This window comes from Plasmodium fragile, assembly GCF_000956335.1.
Source record: "Plasmodium fragile strain nilgiri unplaced genomic scaffold supercont1.4, whole genome shotgun sequence".
Lineage (NCBI taxonomy): Eukaryota > Apicomplexa > Aconoidasida > Haemosporida > Plasmodiidae > Plasmodium > Plasmodium fragile.
The window spans coordinates 562,580-589,995 of NW_012192584.1; the positions used below are offsets into that span (position 1 = coordinate 562,580).

At 39.9% G+C, this 27,416-nt stretch overlaps 7 protein-coding genes across 7 annotated transcripts; 3 read left to right on the forward strand and 4 right to left on the reverse strand.

Annotated features, from left to right (window-relative positions):
• Positions 1-654: 654 nt before the first annotated feature.
• On the reverse strand, positions 655-2,898 carry AK88_00570 (uncharacterized protein; the record flags this gene model as incomplete). The annotated part of the gene is made up of 1 exon (XM_012478218.1): positions 655-2,898. The coding sequence occupies one exon, from the start codon at positions 2,896-2,898 to the stop codon at positions 655-657; it is 2,244 nt and encodes a 747-aa protein (XP_012333641.1).
• Positions 2,899-7,685: 4,787 nt separating this feature from the next.
• On the forward strand, positions 7,686-10,195 carry AK88_00571 (uncharacterized protein; the record flags this gene model as incomplete). Its single annotated transcript, XM_012478219.1, has 10 exons — positions 7,686-7,697; positions 7,950-8,042; positions 8,456-8,546; positions 8,702-8,751; positions 8,922-8,970; positions 9,141-9,245; positions 9,399-9,480; positions 9,670-9,800; positions 9,952-9,984; positions 10,137-10,195. The coding sequence occupies 10 exons, from the start codon at positions 7,686-7,688 to the stop codon at positions 10,193-10,195; spliced, it is 705 nt and encodes a 234-aa protein (XP_012333642.1).
• A 409-nt stretch (positions 10,196-10,604) lies between these two features.
• AK88_00572 (uncharacterized protein) lies at positions 10,605-12,117 on the reverse strand (the record flags this gene model as incomplete). The annotated part of the gene is made up of 3 exons (XM_012478220.1): positions 10,605-10,697; positions 10,901-11,160; positions 11,325-12,117. The coding sequence occupies 3 exons, from the start codon at positions 12,115-12,117 to the stop codon at positions 10,605-10,607; spliced, it is 1,146 nt and encodes a 381-aa protein (XP_012333643.1).
• A 2,051-nt stretch (positions 12,118-14,168) lies between these two features.
• Positions 14,169-15,644, reverse strand: AK88_00573 (uncharacterized protein; the record flags this gene model as incomplete). Its single annotated transcript, XM_012478221.1, has 1 exon — positions 14,169-15,644. The coding sequence occupies one exon, from the start codon at positions 15,642-15,644 to the stop codon at positions 14,169-14,171; it is 1,476 nt and encodes a 491-aa protein (XP_012333644.1).
• Positions 15,645-17,137: 1,493 nt separating this feature from the next.
• Positions 17,138-22,654, forward strand: AK88_00574 (uncharacterized protein; the record flags this gene model as incomplete). Its single annotated transcript, XM_012478222.1, has 11 exons — positions 17,138-17,187; positions 17,314-17,402; positions 17,555-17,638; positions 17,788-17,859; positions 18,000-18,058; positions 18,235-18,411; positions 18,654-18,720; positions 18,898-21,636; positions 21,795-22,058; positions 22,377-22,414; positions 22,544-22,654. 11 exons carry the CDS (start codon positions 17,138-17,140, stop codon positions 22,652-22,654), a joined length of 3,750 nt encoding a protein of 1,249 aa, XP_012333645.1.
• A 448-nt stretch (positions 22,655-23,102) lies between these two features.
• On the reverse strand, positions 23,103-25,139 carry AK88_00575 (uncharacterized protein; the record flags this gene model as incomplete). Its single annotated transcript, XM_012478223.1, has 2 exons — positions 23,103-23,685; positions 23,872-25,139. The coding sequence occupies 2 exons, from the start codon at positions 25,137-25,139 to the stop codon at positions 23,103-23,105; spliced, it is 1,851 nt and encodes a 616-aa protein (XP_012333646.1).
• Positions 25,140-26,165: 1,026 nt separating this feature from the next.
• On the forward strand, positions 26,166-27,221 carry AK88_00576 (FeS assembly ATPase SufC; the record flags this gene model as incomplete). Its single annotated transcript, XM_012478224.1, has 1 exon — positions 26,166-27,221. The coding sequence occupies one exon, from the start codon at positions 26,166-26,168 to the stop codon at positions 27,219-27,221; it is 1,056 nt and encodes a 351-aa protein (XP_012333647.1).
• Between the last annotated feature and the right edge of the window lie 195 nt (positions 27,222-27,416).

The window sequence follows — 27,416 nt, forward strand, 5'->3', positions numbered from 1 at the left end:
TTTTTTTTTTTTTTTTTTTTTTTTTTTTCAAAAATGAAAAACACAGTAGTAGCAAAGTTTAAAATTAATATGTTACCTTCGAAATGTATTTTTTTTTTTTTTTTGTTGTCGCCGTCTTCATGTGGACGGCGTGAACGGTTGGTTAAGTAATGTTGGTGTTCGTCGGCCTTAGTATGTTCTTTTTCGCCCCTTTGGGGCAAGCGCACGAGCAGGATCGTCTGCTCTCCAAAGCGCAACTTGTTAAGCAAACAAAAGAGAAAATTAAAGCAACTGTGCCAGGAGACATGCGTTGGAAACAAAACAAAACAAAAAAAAAAAAAAAAGCGAAACGATGCCAAACGAAGCCAAACAAAGCAGAGTGAAACAAAGAAGTGTGCGCAAAGAGCAAAGACTAAATAGTTAAAGAGGCATAAACCCAGAAGAGAGACTTCTGTACATCGGTGAAAGGTCAAAATTGGGAAGGAATGGACGATTACATGACATGAGAGAGGGTGGGGAAAATAAAAGGGAACTTCAAACAAAAATGTGCCAAATGGGGTGACCGCCTCTAATATATGGAGTCTGCACAGGGAACATAGGCATATATTATAAAAGAAGGACATATGCCTTATGCAGACTCCATTTTATTGCCCCCTATTTGCTGCGTCTCTGACGCTAGCACACTCTTCGCTTAGTCATGAAAAGCATTTCGAGGTCAATAGTTCTTTTCCGCTTAGGTTTTCGCCTCATTTTATATTTGGCTATATACGCCGCAGCAAAATCGTGTTGGCGTTGTATCTCTAACAGATTAATGGGTAAATTAATTAGGGGGTTGAAACTATTGTCTTGAAATTCATCCTCATTGTCGTTGCAGAGGCTGCTACTGTGAAGTGAATTTTGCTCTTCCGTTGTTCTACTATTCTTGCTGGGAAGGTCACTACCTGGTGGGAAGCTTCCACTGGGGAGTGGTTGCCTTTGATATAATTTTCCATTAGGAACAGAACGGGACGATGAGGATTCAGTGTTGTTAGTAACTCCGTTGGTTGCTCTGTTATATGAAGTGGCGTTCTTATCACTTGACATGTGAGACATACCACCTATGGTTGCCATATTGGTGCCTACCCCGTTCGAGGCATTCCCACCGCGGACATCTTCCTCGTCCTTATTCGCATTAGTGACCTTTTGATTTCGTATAATTGTGTCAATTACATTTTTAATGTTAGTGTTAATGATTAGGGCATCTGAATTTATAAGCTTGTGACAATTGGGGCATTTCATCATTTGAGATTTGCCATCCCCATTTTGTTGGTACCCTGATGAGGACGAGAACTGCGAAGAAGAGTAATCATTTTTCCTTTTTCTATTATACCTGTATAGGCATCCTTTACAATATGTCTCCCCACAGCAAGGTAGCGTTGTTGGGGAAGAATACAATTTTTTACATAACAGACATTTGTACAGATTGGAAATTTTGTCTCCCTCCTCATTAGGGTAACTGCCATTCCCATTTTGATTGGTACTGCTAAGAAGGTTCCCACCAGAGTTAGCACCTGCATTTCTTCCCCTTCCATCACCACCCTGATCCCCATCCATATGACCATTCCTACTACTATCCTTGTTATTCACACCCAAGTAAATATTAATTTTATCATCAACACTGCGATATAGGTATGCACTTCCACTAACATCTTCAACATCTTTCAACACTCCATAACTTCCATCCTTCAGAATATAAATCTGGTCATACTTATTTATATCCTCTGGTTTAATTTTCGTTAAAAAATTAGTTGGTATTCCAGTGGGTACTTTAATTTTTTTATTATTGTTAAAAGAGCTCATGGTGCAATTCTTAATACTGTGCCCTTTTTTCCCACACATGTGACATATGTAGTCGGGCGACACATACTTTGTGCTTGTATCCTGATTGCTCACACTGTTATTACCAATTTTTGTCTTCTGTTGATTTCTCGAGTTTGCATAAGTGCTGTGACTCATCGCACTACCATAGCCACTACTCTGTGAGGCACCCCTCATTTTGTAAAACTTACTGTACGCCCCTGCCATTCCGTTTTGGAACTGGTGTTCTCCTCCTCTGGGAAGGGAAGTGGAGGACATTGAATTGTACCCACTTAAATTCTTCGCAATGGAAGAAGCAGATGCGGAAGGAGTAGAAGAAGGGGATGCGGCTACTTTCTTAAATTTATTGTTCATATAAAATTGAGAAACATTATTTCTGTCCTTTTTATAATAATTTAACATTCTAGATTTGGCATAATCTGAACGTTGATAATAGGGATTATTTTTTTCCATCATTTCCTGAATCTTCATATCCTCATCATCCTCCTCATTATTTTCTTTTACACTTATAGCATTTCGGTTGTAGACATTCCATGGCTGTTTACTACTGTATGGGTAGTTTGCAGTTCGACTCATCTTGAGCGGTCTGTTTAGATCGAGGCTACTTGGCTTACCCTCATGCCCTCCTACGCCTCTGTGGCTGCCACCTATTCCACCACTATCATATGTGCTCCCAATCGTACTAGTACCATCTACCTTACTATCGCGCACTTCGCTTTGTCTCCCACCAGACAGGGGCGTAGCTCCTCCCCTCCTGTTGTCCTGCACATTGTTTTTGTTCCTGTCCAAATAGGCATTATTACTTTTGTGTAGCAACTCTTTAACCACATCTACGTTGCTCCGCTGAATTTCTATCAGCATTTCATTTTGTATACTTTCATATTCGCTCAACACTCTGTTATTGTGGTAAAGGAGGATGTCCAAGTTGTTTTGTAGATTCAAATTGGTCACCTCCAGGATCTTCTTCTTTATCGTGTTGTAACTACAAGGCAGGGAGATCCTTAACACATTTGCGTTCCCTTTGCTCCCCCGAAAATTCCAATAGATAAACGTGTCAATCATTTTGCTTCTGCTTCACAGGGATGGAGAATTTTTATAAAGCGTCCAAGTGTGGCGATCAAGCTAGCGATCAAGCTAGCGGTCAAGTTAGCATCCAAGTTTGGCGCGCACCCAATAGCGATCACCAATTAAACTGCGGGGCACAGATCCCTCCTCGGACGCCTTGGCACGTTTCTTCCCCAAACCAGTTCCGCTTTTAACTCTTCTTAACGTTTGTACTTAAAGGTCTCCTCGATTGGTTTGTCCCTCTTGAGCACTCATTTCATCTGCATATGTATTACCAAAACGACGGCACAACAAAAAAAAAAAAAAATGCCTGCGCTTGGGAGGAGATAAGCACACAGTAAACACTCTTAATGTAAAGACATGAAGACACATACGGCTAACGTATTAACACATGTAACTGTTGCAGTGATGGGAAAAAAAAAGAAGGGGAAATTTTGTAGGTCTATTATTGTTTGTTCCTTTTTTTTATTCTGCTGTGAAATATTACAATAAGTTTTTTTTTCTATTTTTCTACTTTTTGCTCATCTCTAACGTTTTCACGTTTCGATTGGAGCAACAGGCAATCTGTCCTATGTGGCTACCATTCGCTGTGCACTCATTTTTTTTGTTCTTGTATGCAGCTTTTTTTTTTTTCTACGTTGTCGCTTAGCGTTGCATGGACACTCCTGATGGTTACGCGTTTGGATGTCTTAGTGCAAACGTGCACATACACGTAATACATATACACTTATATGTATACATATATGTATGTGTTTATTCTTTTTTTTTTTTTTTTTTTTTTCCTTTCAGCTTTCTCTCGATTCGCTAAGTGACGGGGGAAAGGACGACACTGTTGATCCTGGGTGCACTGAATATTCATACAGTCCGATTTCTTATTCCTTTTTTTTGACTTACGATGGGTGAATGTGTTTTTCGAAAAAAATGTGTGCACGCATAAAGGTGTACAATTATATACATGTAGGTATACGTACGTATGGCTGGAACACACACTCACTACTGCAAAAAAGAACACATCAGAGGCAACCAACCGAAATATGACACACAGTGTAACTCTGTTAAAAAAAAAAAAACAAAAACACACACAGGCAAAACGAGGAACTCGTGCGGGGGAAAAAAATGGACCTCTTCTCAAAATATCCAATTCTCGGGTTAGGGTTCAAAAAATTGCCGTTTCTTCTGTTACACGTGTGTATGCGCGCCCAAGCGCGTATAGACGTTTGTGCGCTTGTGTTCTTATATTATACGTATGTTCTAATATAAACACATACGAGAATGGACGCAATGTGAGGTACGTAGCTACATTCATATGTATACATATATGTAATACATATATGTACACATGGGTGTATGCCTCCCTGCCACCTTACACATAGGCTAGCTCACATCTGCTCTTTTTAGAACAAATCCTACTCTTTATCCACCTCAAAAAAAAAAAAAGTGTTCTTTCCTCAATTTTTTTAATAATATTAAAAGAATTCACATATGAGAGCATAGCAGTTTTTGTTAACCTTCACATGAAAAATGTCCTTCCCTTGACACATGCAAAATGTGCACGTCTGTACATATGCACACAAAGGGTAGGTCAGCTTGCATGCGTGCAGAGACATACCTACATATGCGTAGATACTCCTACATACTATAGCAGGGCACAACACTTAACAGTACCTTACAGAACGAACTGCCAAAAAAAGGAGAGAGAAAAAAAAAAAAAAGTAGTTTCGGGTTAATCTACTATTGTATATATGTTTATATATATAACAATGTACATATAAATGTTCATGGTCCTATTTCTATAATGGCGTTTTATTCTAAATGGAGTGTCCTTTGAACACCCTGTGGAGTTTTTATATGTGCAATAGTGCTTTGGATAAGGAACGATCCTGGGCCTGCAAAAAGGAAGAGGGAGTTGAAATATGAGCAGGGGCACAGCGGTTCAGTGATATACTAACCTCTACACGTACATAAATGAGACGGTTTTCTTCTCATCATAACGGGTTTCATTTAAAACAAACATAAGGTGCACATATGATGTGTATGAATGGCGCAGGATATATGCTTCTACACGTGTAGTGTCCTAAATGCGTTGAGTATATAAGCCACATTCACATGCGGAGCAATTTATCTCTTGGGAATGTCCCTGCCATGCGCATATATTCAAGGCGCGGCATCAAACGTACGCCCCGCCTTCTTTTGTGAGAGGTATCTTTTATATACGAGACGAAAAAACCTACATTTGATAGTCCAGGACGAAGCGGGCTTTCTTTCTCCTACTTATTTCGTATACAAAAACGAATGCGGAAGAAAGAACATGAAAACAACCAAAAAAAAAAAAAAACAAAAACAAATAAGTAATATAATTGGAAGAAATTCCGACTACTGGGCAAGGCCTGAAAAGAAAGCTTTTTTAATTTTGTTTTGCTTTTAATTTTGCGCTTTATTTTAAATTTTAATTCTTTTTTTTTTTTTCTTCAACGGATCTGACACGAACGTTTTGTTTGCGCAGAACGTTTTATGCACGTTTTAGAAAAGGGTTAAAACCTGACCCCAAGGCATTCAGCTGCCTTAAATTTAAATGCTTATTTAAATACTTATGAAATATGCAATGCACAAAATGGATGACCCCAAAAGTGGCCGAGCATAAAATGCATGCGTAGAAGAATGACGTGACCCATTAGCAGGTGAGTTAAAAACTCTTCCTTAGTCAAAATGAAGGAAAAAAAAAAATACACCAATCATTTAATATTATTTGTCAATCGCTCCCTGGGAGGCACTAACCACAAGTACAACAGTTTGTTACATTTTGTAAAAAAAAACAAAAAAAATCTTTCAAATGTACTTTAGCACAATAAAAGGAAAGAAGCGCATAATATATAATATTGCTCGTTACGTTTATAGTAATATGTACGTACAGCTTGGCTGAAAATATAAGCGTGAACGCTTTGCTGGTACATGAAAAGGAAAGGGCCCCTACTGCGCTGGTACGGTAACATCACCCGCGAGTGCTCATACGCGCTACAAGTTTATGTACGTCATTTCACGCGAAACGCATTTTTTTTATTCACTCATAAATGAAGCAGCTTTCACTTTTTCGAACACAAAGTGGCGACTTTGCTCTTTGTTTCCCCCTTTCTTCACGCGCAATTTAAAGAATGAAAAAGTGCTTGCGTTTATGCATGCTTTGCAGATTTACCAAAATTGATGGAAATTGTCCTTCCAATTGTGCGCGATCATATTTGTACTTTATAAAAAAGAAGCTTATATCATGTTTCCTGCCTTTTTTGTTGGGCTACTTTATAGTTCTTTGAAAACTAAATTAGCCATTTTTGAAAAAACACCAATGTTCGCAAAGCTAGCCTTTTTTTTGTGAAATAAAAATTATGACTTGTTAAGGGAAAAATAGAAAAAAAAAAAAATTTTTGCACACGGAATGGACAGGACATTCCGTTTGGTGTCTTCTCGAAAGAGGAAATAATTCTCGTACAGACCCTAACCACTTGTCGTTATATATGTATAAAAGGCGAACATATTTATTGACAACGTTTTACGAATGAAAAGATGAATTACTGAACTCGTGATATGTTACTTTAAACGGCTGAGGAGATTCCATTTAAACAAACTTTCAGAGCATCGTGTCACTTTGGTATTTGCTCTGTCCGCTTTTTCAAAATAGTGCTTTTATTTACCAAACCGCATATTCATCATAAGTATGTAGGAAGGAGAAAAAATAAAAAAAAAGCCAAACAATTTTGGTAAATAAAAGTGTGCATATGTGCTACAACCTCGCAGGGGTGTTTTGCTGCAAAGCAGTTCTCCTCACAGCTTTCCCCTCCCAAAGGTTTTCCCGCTCCTTTTGTGAAAAACCCATATGGAACAAATTTAACGTTAAAATGTTCGTTCAGGATAATCGAATATGTCCCAATGTGTTATCATCCCCTTCGATATTAAACATCGCCAAAATAATGGCAACGGTAGGAATGACCATAAATGTTGTTGCAAAAACAAAAAAAAAAAAAAAAGAAGCTATTTTATCGAATTTGCCGACATAGAAAAAGGCTGCTCACGGGGGTACTGTGTTAATACGGATTTGATGCCTTACCACATGTGAGGATGTTCATTTCGTGAGCACTAAAATGAAAGGGCACACAAAAAAGAACATACTTGCATATGTACATATATTCATGTGTATACCCGTCCATCCTGTCGTTAACAACGCCGTACACACCAGGCACAACCATTTCCACAATATATGCAGCGACCTAAGGGAAGCTAATTTTTGAAAAGGAAAATCGGCTTGCTTTTTCCCTTTCCCCCTCCTGGGTACCAAGTCGTTCAGATATGCTTCACGTAGGAACTTTAAAAGGGGGACATGTCACAACTTGTGCGGTTACTCGACGTAAGCGTGTGGGTTATTATTGCTGCGCCTATGCACCGCTGACAATGGGCCAAAAAAAAAAAATATAATAATAAGCATATGGAAAAGCGCTCCTTTTTGTTAGTGGTGTAAATCCGGCACAGGGACGCAACGTACACGCATAAGTTATATAAGTATACATAATATGTATACACGTATATAAAGTACACCAAAAAGTAAAGTTTTATATTTTTTTTTTCCAAGTCCATTGCTCTTGTGTTGAATTTCACAATTTGTACCTTCATTTCCCTCGTCCTGCTTTTTACCCAAACAAGGGTTAATGCCCCATTTTTATTTCTACCCATTTTTGAATAACACCTGTATCACAGAGATAAGGACTCGTGTTCATCTCGACAAAAAGGATAACTCGAAAATGGATTCAGCGGTAAGGGAGCTTGCCCCCGAGGGATTTTCGTGTTCACTGCATTTGTGCGGATACCTATTCGATCGTAATTGGGTTCCAACCCCACAAGAAGATAAATACACACAAAAAGGCATCTGTAGTGTGGTTGTTCAATTTTGTTTCCTTCCCCACCCCCCTTGTGTCATTAAACTGCACATGTGTGAATGACAAAGGGGGAAAGCACTAAACCCGTGCCCACGATTTAATTATTATTTTTTTTTCCTTTTCGTGTAGAAAATTCACTTAGAAATAAATGCTGGGAAGTGTATTTATGATGGCAAGACAGTGAAGCCCGATAACCGAAAGGGCAAACTTGTCCTTTATAAGGTAAAAAAAAAAAATGGCTTCACACCTTTCGACAGCATAATGGACTCCTTTTCGCGAGTTACGGCGAGAAGGGATAGAAGTGATGTGTGGACACTCTTCCACTCCCCCCGTTTATTAACTTGTCCTTCTATTCGTTTCTCAATTTGCATATATATATATTTTCCCCCTCCTAACTGGCCAACCATATTTCTTTTGTGAAAAAATGAAAAACAGATATGCGACAATCTGTACAACTTCCAGTGGATCAGCAGGGAAAATAACAAAGTTGAGGTATTTTTTAGAGGCGAAAAAATATTACCCCCAAAATAATGCAGACTCTTCTTACGTGAACATGTTGAATGACCGAACAGACTCCAGCACCTCCCACATGAGCATACTAACCGTATGTGTCGTCCCATCTCTTTACATTTTAGGACAATTTGATTTTAACCAAAAGCATATCCCTCGAAAGAGTTGAGCAGTGCACAACTGGGCGCGTGTATCTCCTCAGGAACAAATTGCGAGGTAAAAAAAGGAAAATTAGAATATATGCCCAAATGGGTTACCCTTTCAAATGGGAAAAGTGACCAAACGACGAGCTGCATTTCTATGGGCTTTTTAGCACACACATATAAATTCGTGCTTTTTTTATCTTTTTTTTTTTTTTTTTCTCCCCCCAGGAGAGGTGTCCTTTTATTGGATGCAGGACTATGATGATTCGAAAGATGAAGTAAGTTAAAGCATTTATTTTTAGTGGAGAAGGGGGGGATTAATCTTTTTTTATTCATGGTCTAATTGGTATAGTTGTCCAGTTGGCTGCGTGCCCCTATCTTGCCGCATATGGACACCTTTTTTTAACCCATGGACTTCTCATTTTTCGATCCCACCTCCACCGCGCAGGTATTCGTGAAGAAATTTAACTCCATCATAGCAAACGATTTGTCCAAGGGTGAGAGCCTGCGCTGCGGATTCGCTTCCTACGCGCGCTCTGAATGGGGAAGAGGGGGAGGCACTCACCAGTGTGTAGCTTTAAGGAGGCTTATATACATAACTACTAACGCACCCTGACATGTCCCTTTCCTTCTTCGCTCCATTTTCTTTTCTATCACCAAAATGCAGATCTTGGGAGCAAAAGGAGGTATAACGCAAATGACTACTCATCTGGGTTGTCCGACTTGCTATTTGCTCATAACAGAAATTTACAGGGCCTCGACTCGAAGAAGGGTGAGCCATCACAAAGGACAAAGAAAAAATGCTTCAGATGTTTTTCCATTTTTGCCCCCCTAATTAATATTACCGCCATTTATGTACACTCGTGCATAAAATGAAAAATGACACGTTTTTTTTTTTTTTTTTTTTTTTCGCCAATTTGTGTAGCGGTCTCTTTTAAGGACTTTTTTGTGAGCGAAAATTTTTCTAAACTGCTTGAAATACCGGAGGCCTGCGAGGAACTGCAAATGTTATAAGCCACCAGAAGGAGAGAAATAAAGACACGAGCGTGTGTTGCACTTGTGTGTGACTTATATACTCGTTTGTACTGACCATATGGCCCATGGATGAGCCTCTTGGTTCGTACCACTTTGGTCCAATTCGAACCCTTCCGTAGCATATTCTCATCTGTGAAACACCTTTTTCGAAACGCATGCAGGCACATGCCACCTGGGTATCAGAACAAGTACGACATCCTGGACTTAATAAATAGCAGAGCTTTGAACCCCAACCTGAAGTCACTCGACATGTCCCTGCCGTCCCACCTGAATTTCATTTTCATGTCTCTGAGTGAGTCGCATGTACATGTGATTCTATGTGACTGCATAATTACATATGCACACAGTTGTATGTGCCACAGGGGGAGTGTATCCATGCCGCGTTCCTACTACTAGGAGTACATTATTTCATTTTAATATGTTTTTTTTTTCTGTCCCCCCAGACTTACCCCCACCAGAAGGCAACATCAGCGACCGTAAGGCAAAACACAGGAGACCGTGGAGCAGTTTCACTTTTCCATGTTGAGAATGTTCCTGTGATGATAACCCTCTTCTGTGTCTGCCGCACTGTTTGGGTAACCCCCACATGATGTGTTTCCTTGTCTTTTCCGTTTTGGCAAAATTGCAGCAATGGAGTACTTAGTTGAAGCGTTGGAAAATAAATATAAAAAGGAAGAAAACACCTGATGCTTGTAGCAGCGTGTTGCGCGCGCAGAGAGAGGGAGAGAAAAAAGGGAGAAGCGAATTTTTGTGTATTTCCCACAACTGTGCATGAAGAACAAAAACATGGTATTTAAAAAGTTAACCCTCAAGGAGCGGTAATATATGCTCAGAAAAAAAAAAAAGAAAGAAAGAAAGAAAAAAAGAATAAATCGCAGCAAAATTGGCAGCAACGAAATAACAAAAAAAGGGGGGGGGAGGGGATTAAAAGGGGAAAAAATTAAAAAGTCAAATTTGTGTACCGCTGACGTTTCTATATGTGCGCAGCGGTAGGGTGTTTTAAATGTGTGTGTCGCTGATATGCCACAAATGTGCGCAGTTAAAACGAACGCGCCGCACAGGCCAAGCCCACACACACACACCTCTTTTCTTCAAATCACTTGGATACCAAATGAGATATCAAACCAATAAAGTACAACAGAGATGAAAATAGAATTCCTTTGGACGCGTTGCTCTGTTCGAAGTCTTTCTGTAAAGTGGGGAAAAAAGGAAAAATAAGCAAATGGGAATATGAGTTGCACACACATAGGGAGGGGAAATAATTTACATGCACATGCGTGGTTAATTGCAAAGTTGGGCATGTTTTTTTTTTTTTTTTTTTTTTTTTTTTTTTCTTTTTTGCCCCCCGCTGTGCGCTCCATTTTCGCAACTTGTGGGTCCTCCTAATCTCACCTCCTCGGTGTTCTTCTCCATAACGCTTTGCGTGTAAAATCTGGACCAGTCAAAACGACGGCAGAGAGCCTTTTTGGGAATTTTCAAGTCCACTTCCTCTGTGCTCGTTTCGATCACGCTATGTAAAAGCCTATAAAACAAATCATTTCTTTCGCACTTTTTGTCATACGTTTCTTCATCCTCCAGTTGGTCAACGTTGGCAATGTCGCTGTAGGGATCCTTTTCTCTCCAGGAAAAGTTGTTTGCCTTGCTCACTTTGCCTGCACAAGGGGGGGGTGGAGAAAGGGATGCAAAAATAAACATAAAGGAAAGGCAGGGAAAAGAGAAGGGTATTCATCGAAGTAACCCGTACTCTGCCCAACCATCACATTTTCGCACACATCCCGATGCGGTGAATGAACGCCATTCTGGTGTCGCTTCTTACCATCGACCAAACGGGCACAGAAGATAACCGCGTCGTCCAAGTTCTTTATAGTTTTGTGGCTGTTCTCAAAGACATATTCGCAAAAGGTGGAAACGTACAGGTCGGTGTCTTCATCAACAAAGTACACGTCAACCAGTAGAATGGCATTCATCACAAGGGGGACTAGCACCCTCAGAGAATGGATCCTCTCGAAAGGAGTGTAGTGACAAAAAATGGGAAGAAAGGAAAGGAAGTGAGTACTCTCGGTGCTAAATCTGAATATCAACTCTATACAAAAGTTTAAACCAATATACAAACAAATTAAAATTCGATACTTTTCATTGTCTTTGCCATAGGTATACAAAAAGCCAAATATAAATGAAATGGCAAATTGAAATATGGCTATTATAATTATTTCCACATAAAAAAAGTTGGTAATTTCACTACCAGCAAAATCTCCAAATCTGTCATATATATATTTTTTTTTTTCATTTGTTAAGATTTCGTATGCTTCTCTTATTTTATTAAATCGCTCAAATGAATCAGGTTCTTTGTTCTTGTCCGGATGGTACACTCGGGACATTCTTCTGTAGGCCTGCTGAATATCTGTCTTTGTTGCGTAAGCATTTAATTGTAGGACTTCGTACAAATTTTGATTCGTTTTTCTCAATTCGTATATGCCCACACAGAACAGCAGCGTCAGTGCGATGTACACTCCGTACTCTCGCTTTCCCTTGTTCCAAGACCTATTCGGTCCCATTAGCCACTTTGTTAGTGGCGCGATGATGATCATGTGGATGATTATTTCCTCCATTTTTAGGGGGGGGTGGGCGAGCCCTGCTCGTTCTTCAGTTGAGGAGCGTCACGCTGAGGTGAGGTGGTGATGCGGCAAAGCGGCGCCTTGTCAAAATAGTGATACGCCGCAATGCAGAAATGTCGCAATGCCGCTTCACAGCTCAACAGGGGCGAGCACTTTCGACCGCGGGGGGGTAGTGGACAAACGACTAGGTCGAAATGAGCATGCACGGGGAGAATAACAAATGATGAAACGCAGAATGGGGCGAAAACGGGGTTGGTGCAAAATCACACAACTCGATTGGTGCAAAAATGATAGCGCAATGTGTTGTTGTATTTTGCGAATACGCGCAGATTACTCAATGGCTTATACAAACACATATACACGCGCGCGTATAACCCTGCAAGCCTTCTACGTGGAAGAGTCTTCTGCACCAAGAACTCCTCAAACGTTGGAGATCATTTTAAGGCAAACATGTGACGCTCCTATTTTGCTATACGTACAAATAGAGTGCCGGAAATGCTAATATGAAGCACGAGGACTTGTAAATGGGGGGTGCAGGGAAAATATGCAACTGTAGGCGTTCGTGAAGGCGGCCGCTGCGCTGATCGTGCGCGTGGCATACCAAACGAACCACTGAACAGGGGGAAGCTAGCCGCAAATGGCGCTACGCTAGTAAAGTAGAAATGCTTATGGAGATCCAATTGGGGCCCTGGGAAGCTGGTTTATACGCGAGCGGCCACGCATGCGTACAGCAGAATGGGCCAACATAAAAAGTTCGTGCAAAAAGTGCGGGCATACTGTCCATACAAAATATTTTCAAGTATGCTCATATAACAATACTCTCTTCCCAGGAGCGTATGGGCAAAACATTAATTCTGTGAGTAAAACGAAAAAAAAAAAGCTATCGCAAAAAATATTGCAAGTAGATAAAATAAGCTACATATAAATATACATCATACAGGCAAAATTGCAACTTTTAAAAATTGACAAATGTTAATTTAACTGCAAATTTGATTGATCTCTCTTTCGCTTACAATTCGCTTTGTTTTTTTTGTTATGCGTAAGGAAGTGTGGGGAAACATGGAAAAAAAAAAAAAAAAAAAAAACGCTGCATTTGTGTAGTGCAATTAAAAATAGCAAAAAAACATCTACAAAAAAACTGAGCGAACAGATGAACGGATAAGGAAAATGGTGAGGAAGCAAAAATGCCTTAAGAAAATTTTCCCACTCGATTTCTTCATATCAGAAAATGCCAACTGAACGATGCGCAAGTAACAACGTAATATGTAAATCTGGAAACGCAAATCGTTAAAGGGCAGGTTTAATACATATGCGTACTTGCGGATCATTACGCGGCATCGTGGAAACTTTTCCAGAACACTTGCGTTTCTGCCAAACCGTGTTCTAACAGGTGCGTGTCGCATGAGATATTTGCGCAGGAGAAAAGGCCAAATGGCAACATGTATTTTTGTTTTGAAATTGAAAGCAAAGTAAAATGGCTTTGACAAATGGAGGTGGAAGCAGAGATCGGGCGGAAAATCTACATCCATGGGAGAATATGCAACGGGATGAATCTTGCCCCAAAGGATAGCAACCAGGTACGTAAAAAATTATAAGGCTCTTTTTAGGAACCCACCCCCCCACCCCCCCCCACCCCCGTTGACACCTTTTCCTTCCCAAATTTTGCAAACGTTTTTTTTTCAAAATTGTTAAAAATTGACTTCAAACCGCGCGCGCACTCATTTATGGTGTGCTTTTTTTTATATGCTGAGTTGTTACTCTAACAAATGCTGTTGGTTTCCCCATGTTGTGGAATACCTCAGAGTTAATAAAAAGGAGTGTTAACTTGCCCTTTGAAAGGAATGTAAAAAAAGGGAAAACAAAAAAGCTATCGGTTGGCATTTCGCAACACGTGAATGGGGAAATTATGTACACAAAAAAAAAAAAAGTCGTAAAAAAATTATCTTCATAATGACAAAACTAGCACACGTATGAAAAAGGATGGATACGTGTAGACAGGACACAGGTTAACACTTCCCCTTTTTCTTCTTTTCCACCACTGCCCATTACTGATATCGAATGCTAATTTTGCTTTTTCGCAGCTGAATACGCCGACGAATGACTTCGCGCATGGAGAGGTTTTTCTCACTTATGTCTCCAATCCCAGCGCCGTAGTTAGTCCACTCGTTCCCCGAGCTGGCGTAGTAGTCCATGGGGTATATCTCTTTATATTTAACTGCCTGCAAAAAAACATAAGCCTCATAACTATTTAAAAGAGGTTTCGAATTGTAATTGCCCCAGTCGATGGACAACCGGGGACATCCTATTTGTATAAACACATCCACATTTTTGAACAAGGCTAATTTTTCATTAAATATTTCTGACAATAAAAGGATAAAAAAATATATTTTTTTTTGTTTGACCAGATTTAAAATGTTTTGTAAAATGTTTACATTTCCCTGTCTTCCCAAAGTACTTAAAATAATACACACACTTTTGCAATTGGAGCATTTTTTTATTTCATTTTTTCTTATCTCGTGAAAAAGGGAGTGATTATATTTTTCCGTCGTTATTACTTTATTAAATGGATTATATCGGTAGAAGGAGAAATCAGGATTGTGTATCATCAGACTTTCCAAATGAAACCTCCCATCTGCTATGAAAACAATTTTGACTTGATTTTTCTGTAAAAATTTTTTGCACTCATTTATAATAAACTGTTCACTGTGATAGGTATCGTTGTGTTCCTGTGAGGGAATGTCTCCAGAGGGATATTTCTCCCCTTCTGCTATCGCACTTGGTGAGCGGCCATGTTGACTGGACTTCTGTTCCTCCTCCCCCGCCAGACTCCCCCCTTGTCCTTCTCTCACAACGTGCTCATAGAGGACGCGATAAAGATTGGGGGACGTGCATCCGAGTACCTCTCCCTTGGTTAGGGGAAGCACTTGTGGGATGGGCAAAAAAAGGTCAAAATAATTTTCTTTCTTTAAAATGTTATGAACATTGTGTACAAGACAAGAAAATTGTATTGTGCCAAGGAGTAAAATAATATCACTTTTGTTAAAATTTTTTTTTATGGTTTCTACCAAATGGGAAGAATTTAATTTTATATCCACAAAAACGTAAATACATCGTATTTTGGTTACAGTCAAAGGCACCAAACAGGAATGGCCATAATGAATGATCAAATCACACTTCAACTTTTCACTTGTGTAATCATCAACGCAACATCCACCATAGGTCACGTCCCCAAGGATAATAACGTCTTCCACACAGTCACAAAAAAAATATAAAATTTCTGAAATGTACAATCCCCAAATGAGCAAACCTTCAGGTAACTGCAAAACGATGTTCTTAAATTTTTCCCTTAAGATTATGTCAATGCATTTATATATTTCGAAATTGTAATTTTCTGGGAAGCATTTTTTTATAGCCTTTTGCAACAACTCATTGTTTAAAATAAATTTTGGGATGGCGCAATGGATTTTCTTCCTCTCCTTCTTTTCATCGCAACGTTTGTTTTTCTCGCTAATTTGGTCCATCTTTTGTTTTGTATACACGGAGAGAGGATTATTGCCGTAGGCCGGGAGGCAAAACTTGGGGGCAGGCAGAATCTCCTCAAAGGGGATTAAATTTCCATTTATGTGAAGCATATATGCATGGTACATTACTTCAGGATGCCTTCCAACTCGCCATATCTAAATTGGCAAATATGACTTTTTTGCGTTGTACATTTTGCGGCGATGCGTCCTTTCCTGTGGGCGCAGCTAAAAAGGTCCACGCATTAGCCACGTGTTCGTACGTCGGTCAGGTGACATATTTATGAGCGTTCGCATCAGAAGGGAAAGAAGTCCCACAGCGACGGCAGAAGGAACAAAAATAAAAAACAGAGGGAAAAAAAAAAAAAAAAAAAATATATATATTTTTTTCTCTTTAGCGGTTCGCCCAAAAGGTAACAAAAAAAAAATAATAATTTTTTTCTTCCCCGTTGCATTAAAAGAGATCTTACAACGACCTGCATTTTTCTTCGCAATTTCCCCTGCCTTACCACAACCAATGGAAGAGCATGCACACGGATGGACTTCTAGTTGCAGCTTTATCCGACTATGTGACATGTATGCGTCTACTTGCGCGTATAGTTCCAAGGCGGAAACTTTTTAATCCCCCCCCGTTGTAGTAAAATTATTTCTCCTCACAGAGAGAGCACACCAAGTCAGCGTTCACTCTTCTCGCCTCAACATAATAACATCGTTACGTGGTAACCACGTTGTAGTGTTTTTTTTTTTTTTCATAAATCACAGTTCTGTTCCGGTTGTTCCAAATTGAAGTTATTCGTGCCACATCGAAATGGTTGCTGTAGGGTTCCTCCACGACAGGGTGGTGTCGGCTCGTGCGTCACTTGTGTGATCAGTTCTGTGGTCAGCTGTGACATGATTTCCTGGTTACTCCCCCCCCCACGCGTTTCCATTCGGGTGTGCGAAACTCTGCCCTGCCACATTCCAATCCCTTCTTATGTGTAAAAAACATGCATTGCGGCGAATTCGCGCACGTTCAATTTTTTTTTTAAGATATAACTCGAACTGCGCGAAAAAAAAAAAATTAAAAAAGCCTAAATGAAATGCGTAAGGGGAAAAACAACTCAAACGGTTATTCTCCCGGCGCGAATGTAACTTCCCCGGGCAATTTCACAAAGCACCTTTTAAAAGCGCTTAAACCCTAGTGGGCACAAAAAAAAAAAAAAAAAAAAAAATTCACCTGTGCAATGTATAGCGCCAACCTTGAGCATTGTTCCCATTTGTGTACGTCACCAAAATGCAAACTTTCTAATTTTGCACCATGTGTAAAAAAAAATTTGCATGAAATGGAACGTAATGGAACGAAATAGAACAACACAGAACGAAGAAAAACAAAATATAGTAAAAAAAAAAAAAAAAAAGCCAGCTATCAACTTGGTACTCCACTGGCGTTAACAACAATCGCTGGCACAGAGACATCATAAGGAAACCGAGCCCCTCCTTTAATCCTAATTTTCCAAATGGATAAAAACAAACTTGTAGATTTTCCCGGAGAGCCCAAGCTGAACGCGTAAGTGAAAATGTTTTTTAAAATTTCTCTGTTCGTTCAAAATTTAGAAAGTCCAGAGGGAACATATATTTTTCCACTTGGCTATTTTACTAATTTTCCATTTTTTTTTTTTTTTTTTTTCTGAAGCGGCTCATGTGCGTACGAACGACATCAGTTAGTTGGTGCCCCATCATGCTTCGCCAAAAAGAAGGGAAAGCTTTTTCTCTTGGCAAGAGGTTAGTGCACCTGCGCTTACGTTAGGGATATATCCATGTATGACAGGAAAATGGTGTTTTTTCCAATCTATGTCGGAGAAACTACACTCTTTTGTGGTTCCCTAATTTTATGCCTTTCTTATTCTTCCCCTTTCCATGTACATCCACTGAAGAACCCCTGGAAGACACCATAAACCGCGCATGCATGGACAGTCTACACATTGCAGAAAGAGTCAAAGGGGAAATAATTTGCGAACGTAAGGAAAAACAGCAAGTGTCATTTTTTTTTTAAAGAAGGGACACATGATGCATGCATATCATGGGTCCGCATGACACACCATGCGACGTGCTAACCAGCACGATGTGTAAATACGTCACCCATCAACACTGCCCCCTCCCTGAGCAGAGTTCCACTTGGTTCTTGTCCTGTGCATGCAAATACTGAAGGCAAGAAAGGCGCAAAACAAATTTAACCAAGGTTAAAGGGAACAAAAATAACATGGCGTTTGAGAGGGACACCCTATTAAAACCTTTCTTGCGCGTGTTGAAAAATGTGGACACCATAAATTTGTGAACATATTTCTTCATTTTTTTTTTTTTTTTTTTCCCCCATTTTAGGCATCGATGAGAAGGTCGAAAAGGCCATTTCCGCGGCGACCGAATTGTATACCTTGATAGTAATCTCCACAAAAAGAAAAAAAAGAAAAAAGGGGAAAGTGAACAGGGCAACACACATTCATGTGTAATGTTGCGTATGGGGTGTCAACACATATGCGGGATGAGGGGGGTTCTTTTCCCCCCTCTTTGGTGCATCGGTTGATTCCTTCTCTACTTTTACTTCTCACTCCTGCAGGAGAAGGAAAGCAAAAATAAGAACAAAAAGTATTTGCAGAAACTATTCTCCATGTGCGACACGCTGTCTCATTTGTTAATGAAAAACAATGAGGACATTGTGGCTAAGCAGTGGGGGGAGGAACTACCCACGCCAAGGGATGGTGACATGTGTGGGGCTTCTGGCGAGGACACGCTGGTACGTTAGAAAAAAGCAAAAGGGGGACATTTGTGATTGATGCGCCACTACACAAAATACATGCACAAGTGACAGTCGCGATAAGTTGCGCGGATGGGGTAACAATATGTGACTCAACATTGGTCTATTATATTTTACTCCATTTTACTTCATGTTATTTTATTTGTATATGTATGTCGACATTTATGACTTCATCTTTTTTATTATTTTTTTTTTTTTTTTTTTCATTCGAATGCCGATAGACCGAGGATGAAGAACCCCATCAAGAGAAGGAGACACGGACAGGTGTAAATTTGAAAAGGACTAAGCGTGTTTATGCTTGGGGAGGGTGATTAGAAGGGTCTGCCAAAATATCCCTTTTGGAAGTTCTCTCTTCAGAAGGGGGACAAACCGTCATGCGTGGCCTCCACTTGAGCGTTTTTGTACATTCGATATTGTCCCACTCTTTTGACTGAATATTTTGTGCCGCCACTTTTTCCGCTACAGAAAAGGAGCCTCCATGTGAAGAAACGAATGGATTACCGGATGGCACACAAAATAGAGCAGCAGCGAAAGAGGAGTATACACATTTGGAAGGACTCCTAACCCCACATGATGACACCTACTTAGAAAACGATTTCACAACGCGAAACAGCATCCGATGTTTGTACGCGGCTGAAGAATTAAACGAGACAGAATACTACGACCCGCACAGGAAGATTAAGCCATTCAGATTTTTCCAATTAGGAGATACACATTTGGCATTGCAGGATAGAAAAAAATTGAGCAAAAAATTTAACCGCATTTGTCAGAGTAAATCATACTTGTTTACGCAAAGAAGAAGCAATACCTCCTCTCCAGTTGAGTCTCTCTCTAAGGGAGGAATGAATCCTTTAAGTGATTTGAAAAATATCCTGTTAGGAATAAATAAAACGATCACCACCTTTGGCACCGATAAATATGGCAATATAAATGCCACCATTGAATTCTTTACACCATACGGAGGGAAGGAAAAAAATATTATCAGCATGAATGAGTACGATTATTTCTTTTGCAGCAGCAGTGAGGAGGAGGAGTCGGAGGTGCAGGATAGCACAGACGGACAGCTACAACAAGGTACAACCCAAAAAGGGCACACCTTTTTCAACAGAAATAACGTCTTCTATGTAGGAAATAAAAAAGTCATACTGAATAGGAAAAAAAAAGAAAAAATAATTTTCCAAATAGATCCCAGTGGTATTTTAATAAAGGACATTTTCATAAAAGGAAAAAAAAATGAAAACTTTTTAAAAAAATCGTTTAAGGAAAACGAGTGGTCAGATGACCATGTCGACTTCTGCTACCTGAATGAACAGAAAAAAAAGGAAAAAATTGTCATCACAAAAAGGAGAGACGGCATATGCAAACGTATATTTCGGGACCACGAACTGAATGGCAAACGGGAATCTTTCGACTTTTACAAAAGAAGCATCTTCAGCATTAGGGAAGTTCATCTGTATGACGACGCAGAGGCCATGGCGTTTCGCATTCTCAAACGAAGCCAGACAGACGACCAAAAAGAGCGCGAAAAGGGAAATGTTGAGAAGGAAAGAAAAATAATTAAAGGCGCACAGAGAGCCAAGGTTACTCGAACTAATCGCACCCCTGTCCACACAAATGAATGGTCACTTGAAAAGGGAGGAGAAGGCTGCCCAGGGAGTAGTAAAGAAAATTCGCTGGAGAGCATTTTTTCAAAGTTGAAAAGGAGGAAGGAAAAATACCTCAAGGCTATTTACCTTTGCACTGATACGGAGACGGGTCCCATTAGGAAATCGCAAAATTTGAGACGAATCAAAATGCACCTTAATGGGGGGCATGGGAAGAAGCAGCCACTGGGCAAGGTACATCTCGCCAAAGGGCAAAAAGCAGTCCATTCAATTTCACCTCAGATAAATCCCCCCCTATGGGAATCCCAAATCGGACAGGTAAAGAAGCCAAAAAGGCTTCGCAGAGGGGGGGCCGATGTGCTGCTTCGAAAGTGTATTGGCTCAACAGCTAAGAAAAAAGGGGAAATGGACAGAGGCGATAAGGTGATAGGGAATGAAAAATCGAAATTGGCTCAGAAGGGCAAAAGGGGTGAAAAATTCCAAACAGATACACAACCCCTACGCGGCGTCTTCACCGCGAAGAAAGGAGGTCACCCAATCAGGGGCTTTGGCCAGCTCACCAACAAGGGCAACAACATTAAGCTAGGTGACAACTCCATAATATGTAACAAAAAGGATAATGCATATATGAACATATACAAAGAAGTAAAAGAAGGTAAAGAAGTAAAAGAAGGTAAAGAAGTAAAAGAAGTACAAGAAGGAAAAGAAGTAAAAGAAGTAAAAGAAAGCAAAGAATCTGTGGCGGTTGCAACCTACTCACTGGCCAAGTTAGCATCCATTATAGAAAAGAGTCACGCGGAGGGAGATAATCCTGAGACACATAGTCACAAAAGAATGGACACAAAAATTGAAGAATTTGTCTTTAACGAAAATTTAAAAGATATAAGCATTACGTCGCATAATGTGAGTAGGAAGAGTTCAAAAAATTGCATTAAGTATCATCTACCCCAGGGGCAGGTCGCCCAGGGGGAGATTGCCCTGGAGGGAAGCGATCACAATTTGAACGAACTAAATGAACGCAGAGAAGCCTCTGGGGGAGGATCCCATGGACCAGAAAATGTCCAACCAAATGATTACTCAAATTATAATGGAGGGGATGGCATTAAGGTAAGCTCACCAAGGTTCAATACAGAAGACGCAAAGCTGAATGGGGAAGACGGACCCATAAATTCTCCAACATACGTATTACCTAACAATGCTGATGATACAATTGATAATAATATTTTGAAACAGACTTCCAATTCATTGGGTGAACATTCTAGGAGTCCCTCCGCGGACATGTCGAAAAATGCTTCAGCGAATTTGCGTGACCATGTAGAGCGTCAACTGAGTGACTCGCTGAGCAGGCAAAGGGGCCACCAACAGAGTCAACATGTGAGCCGCCAATCGAGCCATCAACTGAGCAGCGGATTAAAATCAGACCCTGAGGAATCAAAGGAGGCACAACACATAGCCAGCGCATCTTCGGTTGCAGTGAGGACGGAGGAAGATTTTCCGAAAAAGGGGTTGCAACAAGTGAATGGACCTTTGGAGGAAGAAAAGAAAAAAGGGCAACAGTATCTCAGCAGGGGATTCCAGGCCTACGTTCACATAGTGTTATGTAAGGTGCACGAACAATTAGGCGCGTGGTGTGGTGTGATGAGAGTAACGGAGCAACGTATGAGAGTAGTGAACCGAGTCAGGGTTTACGCACACCCGTGAAACATACCAGCGCGTCTTCAAACCCCCATGCTCTCATCCTGATTTCTCCCTTTTCAGCCGAATCGAACGTCGTCACGAGAAAGTGCACCGTTCTCTTTGACTATGCTTCTAACAAAGTCAGCATAGTAAGAAACAGAAAAGTATTTAATATTGATGTGGATAAATTGTATGTTCAGGAAATACCAACCCATGAAGTTGGCTTAGGCGTGGTAGAATTGGTACTTCCGAAAAAGAGGTCCAGGGTGCTGCTACTAGAATCTCGCGATCTCGTGGGGTTGCAGAATTTAGGGGATGAAATTGGCTGGATCAGCACCCCGAATGGTAAGGCATAGCAGAGGGCGGCGTTCCCGGTGAGCCTTGAACCGGGATGCACTATTGTATAGTCCACAAATAACGCTTAATGCACTGTGGGGAAGAGCCAAAAAAAAAAAAGGCCTCTTTAGTAAATCTCCGAGCGTCCTAAAAGGACACATTTGCTCATGATGTAGAGCTTAATCGAGTCGTTCATTTAGATTGCTATCGAGAGCGCACAGATACACACACACATATGTATTTTTTTTTTTCTTTAAAAACAAGAATAATAGCCCTTTACTCACCCCTTTTTTTCCCCTTTTACATTTTTTTCGAAAGCTCGTTTAGGTTTGCACCTGCGGGGCATCTCGTTGGACACGCAAAGGGTAAGAATGGAGAACCACGTCATGAGGGTGTGCGCCGCAGCACGTTTTGATAGCTCTTCGATGCGGAATTGTCCCCGTTTGGCTGCTCTGCTTTGCTATAGTGCTTGAGCCGTTTTCCCCTTTTTGCAGACCGAGCCACAGGATGTGGAAGCAGGAATAAAGGATATCACATACAAGCTCAATAACCATTGTAAGGAAAGGCCTAAGGGGGGGGCCCTAATTGATAGAGTGAAGTTATGAGCCTCCAAAAAGAAAGAAAAAAAAAGACCTCTTATTATGGTGCACCAGTTCGTTCACATCACGGCGATTATTTCCACGTCCCCGCTCCCTCCCTCCCTTTTTTTTTTTTTTTTTTCAGTCACAAAAGGAAAGATAAGTTTCTTCGACAAAATAAAGTTGAACAATTTTTTGGGCAAGAAAAAATGACACACACATTGGGGAACACATGTATTCCTTTTTCCCACCTCTACATGAGGGGATGAGAGAAATGGCCACACAAAATGCTCCACATGAGAATTATTGATTCGCCTGTTCTTCCATTGTTACGCAGAAATGATGGAGACCACATTTCCCTCAATGTTGATCACCAAATGGTACTCTCACACCCATTTCAGAGGGCGACACAGGGAATTTTTTTTTTTTTTGCACACCCCACTTGAGTGTAATATTTTTTTTTTTTGTCCATAATTTATTTCACGTGATAGAAATGATCAGATAGAATACTTATAACGTCCTCCACCAATTTTAGGAGGGCACTAATATGATAGTGTTTGTCTTCATCGTATGTTGGGTCATATGGTTCATTTTTTTCTACCTGTATTTTTGCAAGAATTTGCTCAAAATAGGTAACAAAATTGGTAATATATTTTTTTACTTGAATTAATTTTTTTAAATAATCTTTTTTATTTTTCCTTGTTTGTTGGTTTAGTATTTTTTTTAAAATCTTTTTTTCATTCGTTAAATGTGTGTAAATTGTGGAGAAGTTGATTTCTTCCTCGTTTTGGAATTTTTTTAACTTTAACTCGTGCGTCAGTTTATTTTTGTGTGCTAAATTCGTCGTTTCTCCTTCATTTTTTTCTTTTTCCCGACCTCTCATTTGGTTCATTATTTGGTCTGATATTGCAGGGTCCACATCCCTCTCGTCAGTAATCATCGTCGAGGTGTTTTCTTTGTCATCTCCGTCCATTATGTACCTTTTGAGGTTTATATCCTTTTTGCAAGTTTGACACGGACGAGGTGGAACGTTTGGGTGCTCCTTGCCAATGCGGTGGCTTTGGTTAGGAGGGAGCAGGGGGGGAGAGAGAAAGACAATGGTTATGCGTAGTGGCGACAGTGGTGCATAGCGGATGTAGTGATGCGCAGCATTGCTTAAAGAGACCGACGCCGTTACGTAGTTAAAAGAGTAAAGTAAAAATGTGCCTCTTAAGAATGCACGTCAGCTTCACAGTGCAGTATACCTGCTGGCCAGTCCATGGGGAGCTCTCCGTTGAGGCCTTTTCCGGAGGTAGAGACAAATCTGTTCGAGGTTTTCCCTTCTCATGTTGGATCCATAATACTTAAGCTGCTCATTCAGATAATTTTGCATTCTTTTGTCATCAACAGATGGGCACATTTGAACAAAATCGATGGGGCATGTCGGATCAGATTTTCGTGTACTCTCTTTATATACACATAATCGCACGTGAGGGCTTCCCTTTTGTCTCTTATCACTCGACATTATATCGTAACCTACCGCTACCTGCTTTGATTCTTCTTGTTTTACAATGTACCCTCCGTAGTTTATTTTTTTTTCTGTCCTTCCTCTGGGCATTATTCGTTTGCGTAAATTGCTTAAAGGGTGAGTGGAACCTGCATTTAGTTTTCCCTCCACTGCTACCTGTAACGTTTTGTCTAATTTATTCTTCTCACTTATCCTTAAGCGTAACTTTCCGCTTGCCAATTTGTTCATTTTGTTTGTTAGGATATTTTCTTGTTCGTTGGCTTTACTGAAACTGTAGGGATATATCACATCATCCATGCATCTTCGGGGAACGCTCGTTTCATTCTTATTAATGCAAAACGATCTTCCATTATTTGCATTGCGTTTCTCCTCTCCTGCAACTTTTACACAAGTCGTGTGCTCAATATTGTGCTGATCATCGTTCTTACACTTCCCATCGAATATAGGCGGCGACATGGTTTCCTTCTCATTTAGGTTTTTTCCCCTGGTTCTTCTCCATTTTGCAGTGTCTAACTTAGTCCCCCTGGTATTGTAGTTCCTCCTGTTGTGGTGCTCAAAGGGGGTTCCCCTATCAACACTATCGCTGCTACCATCATATGTATCAGGTGGTTTATTTATATATGATGTACCCTCGCTGAAAAAAAAAACTTTATGTGGGTTTTTTTTTCTTTTTTTAAAAGTTTTCATTTTTCCATGCATTGGGATGGACCCGTTTTCCAAGCATATGAAATCCCCAACTGCAGCGTGAATATATGTGTGTACCTTTTTAGACGTGCACTTAAAAAGTATACATGTCTGCTCCTTTTTCTTACTACATTCTGCGAAGAAGTTTGATTTACACATGTCCTGTTTTGTTCTTCTATGTAGCAACTCTTCTTCTGTATATTGTGACGCATCTGTGAGTTCGTCCCAGCTACTCTTGCGATGACACCATGTTTTGTCAAATTCTTTTTCTAGTTCCTCCTTTGTTACTTTTGGTGCCTTATAAAACGGTTTGGGGTTCATTTTGCACTGATCTTTTTTGTAGTCTTTGTGCAGACAGATTTAATTTTGCCTCTTTTGCAGTTTGGCATGGAAAAAGGGGGCCTCTCGCTAATATGCTGTTTTTTTTTTTTTTTTTTTTTTTTTTGCGCCACGCAAGATATAGGACTTGGCTAACCAAGCCGTCCGCTACTCCTACATGGACAGAATAATGCTACTATAGAAACTTCATCACAGTGTAGTTCACTCATTCGGTGTCGCTTCTGTTGGACGTTCTTCCCTTCCATAGAATATGCAAAAGGAACGTAGGGGTGGCACAAAGGAACTACACCTGGGTTCAGCCATAAAGGATATAAACACATATATATATGCACATTTAACATTCATAAAATAAGGTGAATCCATAATTAAGAACTACCCAAGAGAACATGAAAAATGTGCACAGGAAAAAACAAAAAAAAAAGGGTGCAACATAAGGTGGTGAAAAAAAAAAAAAACAATGAGGCAGAACGGACAAAATGACATTGGCAATTTTTTTCAAATGTTGCATCTTCCAAAGTTAAACAGAACGTAAACCGATTTAAAAAAAAAAAAAAAAAAAAAAAAAACTTCAGGATATATAAAGTCAATCCCACTTTTCCTTTTCCATTAAAAGCTTTTTAAAAATTCTAACACGTTGCATATTTCTGTGTATGGAAAAGCATATGGGAATGAATTCGCCTGGTGGGTATTTCTGTTTTTGTGACAGGTAAATTTTGAACCTGCTTTGCCAAACCCTGTCGCTTAATGTCACAGCGGTAATTTCAAAACGGCCAACTTCATAATGACGACGTAGAGGACCAACTTTTAGTTACCCACGAAAAGTGGAACTCATCCCCCCCCTCACCCTCTGTCATAAGAAATATGCAAATAGTGTTTGCGCCTCCGTAAAATCTTCACACTTCTTTATTTTTTTTCAAATTGTGGGAAAAAAAAAAAAAAAAACAGCTAGAAATATAAGTACGCACGTTACCCATGTGAGATCACGTGTGTGGGCGGGACACTTGTAAAATGCGAACGGCCAAGTGGGAAGCGATTGTTTGTGCACTGGTTGCTTTCCTTGACCTGACGACGTGCATGCGGGTTAGGCAAAATGTAAGAAACGTTGTTCTGTTAAAGGGTGGACAAGAGGATACAGTGAAACCTTTTTTTCTGTTGAATAAAATAAAAAATAAAAAGTTGCAAAAAAGAAATAATGTAACCCTACATATGGACAACTCCAACGAGGACACTAGTCGATTGTCTTTGCTAAAAAATTTAGATGACGAATCAAAAGTTATTATCCAATCTCCAGAATGGAATGAAAAAATGCCCTTAATTGAAATAACCAACTTGCATGCAATAGAAGTAGAAGGAGGAAAAGAAATACTAAAGGGAATAAATCTTACCATTTTTTTAGGCGAAAAACATACCATTATGGGGAGAAATGGCTCTGGAAAATCGACGCTATCCAAAGTAATAGCTGGCCATCCCTATTATAAAGTTACCAGCGGTAGTATAAAGTATAAGGGACTCGATTTAAACGAATTACCTGTTAATGTGCGGTCATTGTGCGGCATATTCTTAGCCTTTCAGTACCCTGTGGAATTACCCATGGTGAAGAATAATGAATTTTTACGAGCCGCGTTGAATAGCCATCGGAGACAAAGAAACGAACCCGAGATCAGTGCCACCGAATTTGACCTCTTAATGATTGAAGAAATAAAAAAAGTGGGACTGACCCCGGAATTTTTAGATAGACCTGTTAATTATGGTTTCAGTGGAGGGGAAAAAAAAAGAAATGAAATTTTGCAAATGCTAATATTGAAGCCTTCCTTTTGTATCCTAGATGAAACGGACTCCGGTCTAGATGTAGACTCTTTCAAATTAACATCCAATGTTATTACGAATTTTTCCAATGACAAGAATTCCTTCTTAATAGTTACTCATTATAAGAAGCTACTGGAATTACTCAGGCCAAATTATATCCATATCATGCACCAAGGGAAGATTATAGAAAGCGGGGACTATTCCCTCGTGGATAAAATAGAAACTAAAGGATATGCACAGTTCGTCAAGGATTCGTGAGAAATGTGATTTAATGGGAAATAGGGGAAGCCGCGAACCGCGCTTGCTCATTAATTTTTTTTTTTTTTTTATAAAAAGATTGAGCAGGACCTATTTTAAATGTAACACCCTGTGTTGTGTTCCCAACTTGTGTGTATTACACAATTAGGCAAGCCCCACAGCGTTTTGCACATTTTTTTTTGGACTAATTTAAGA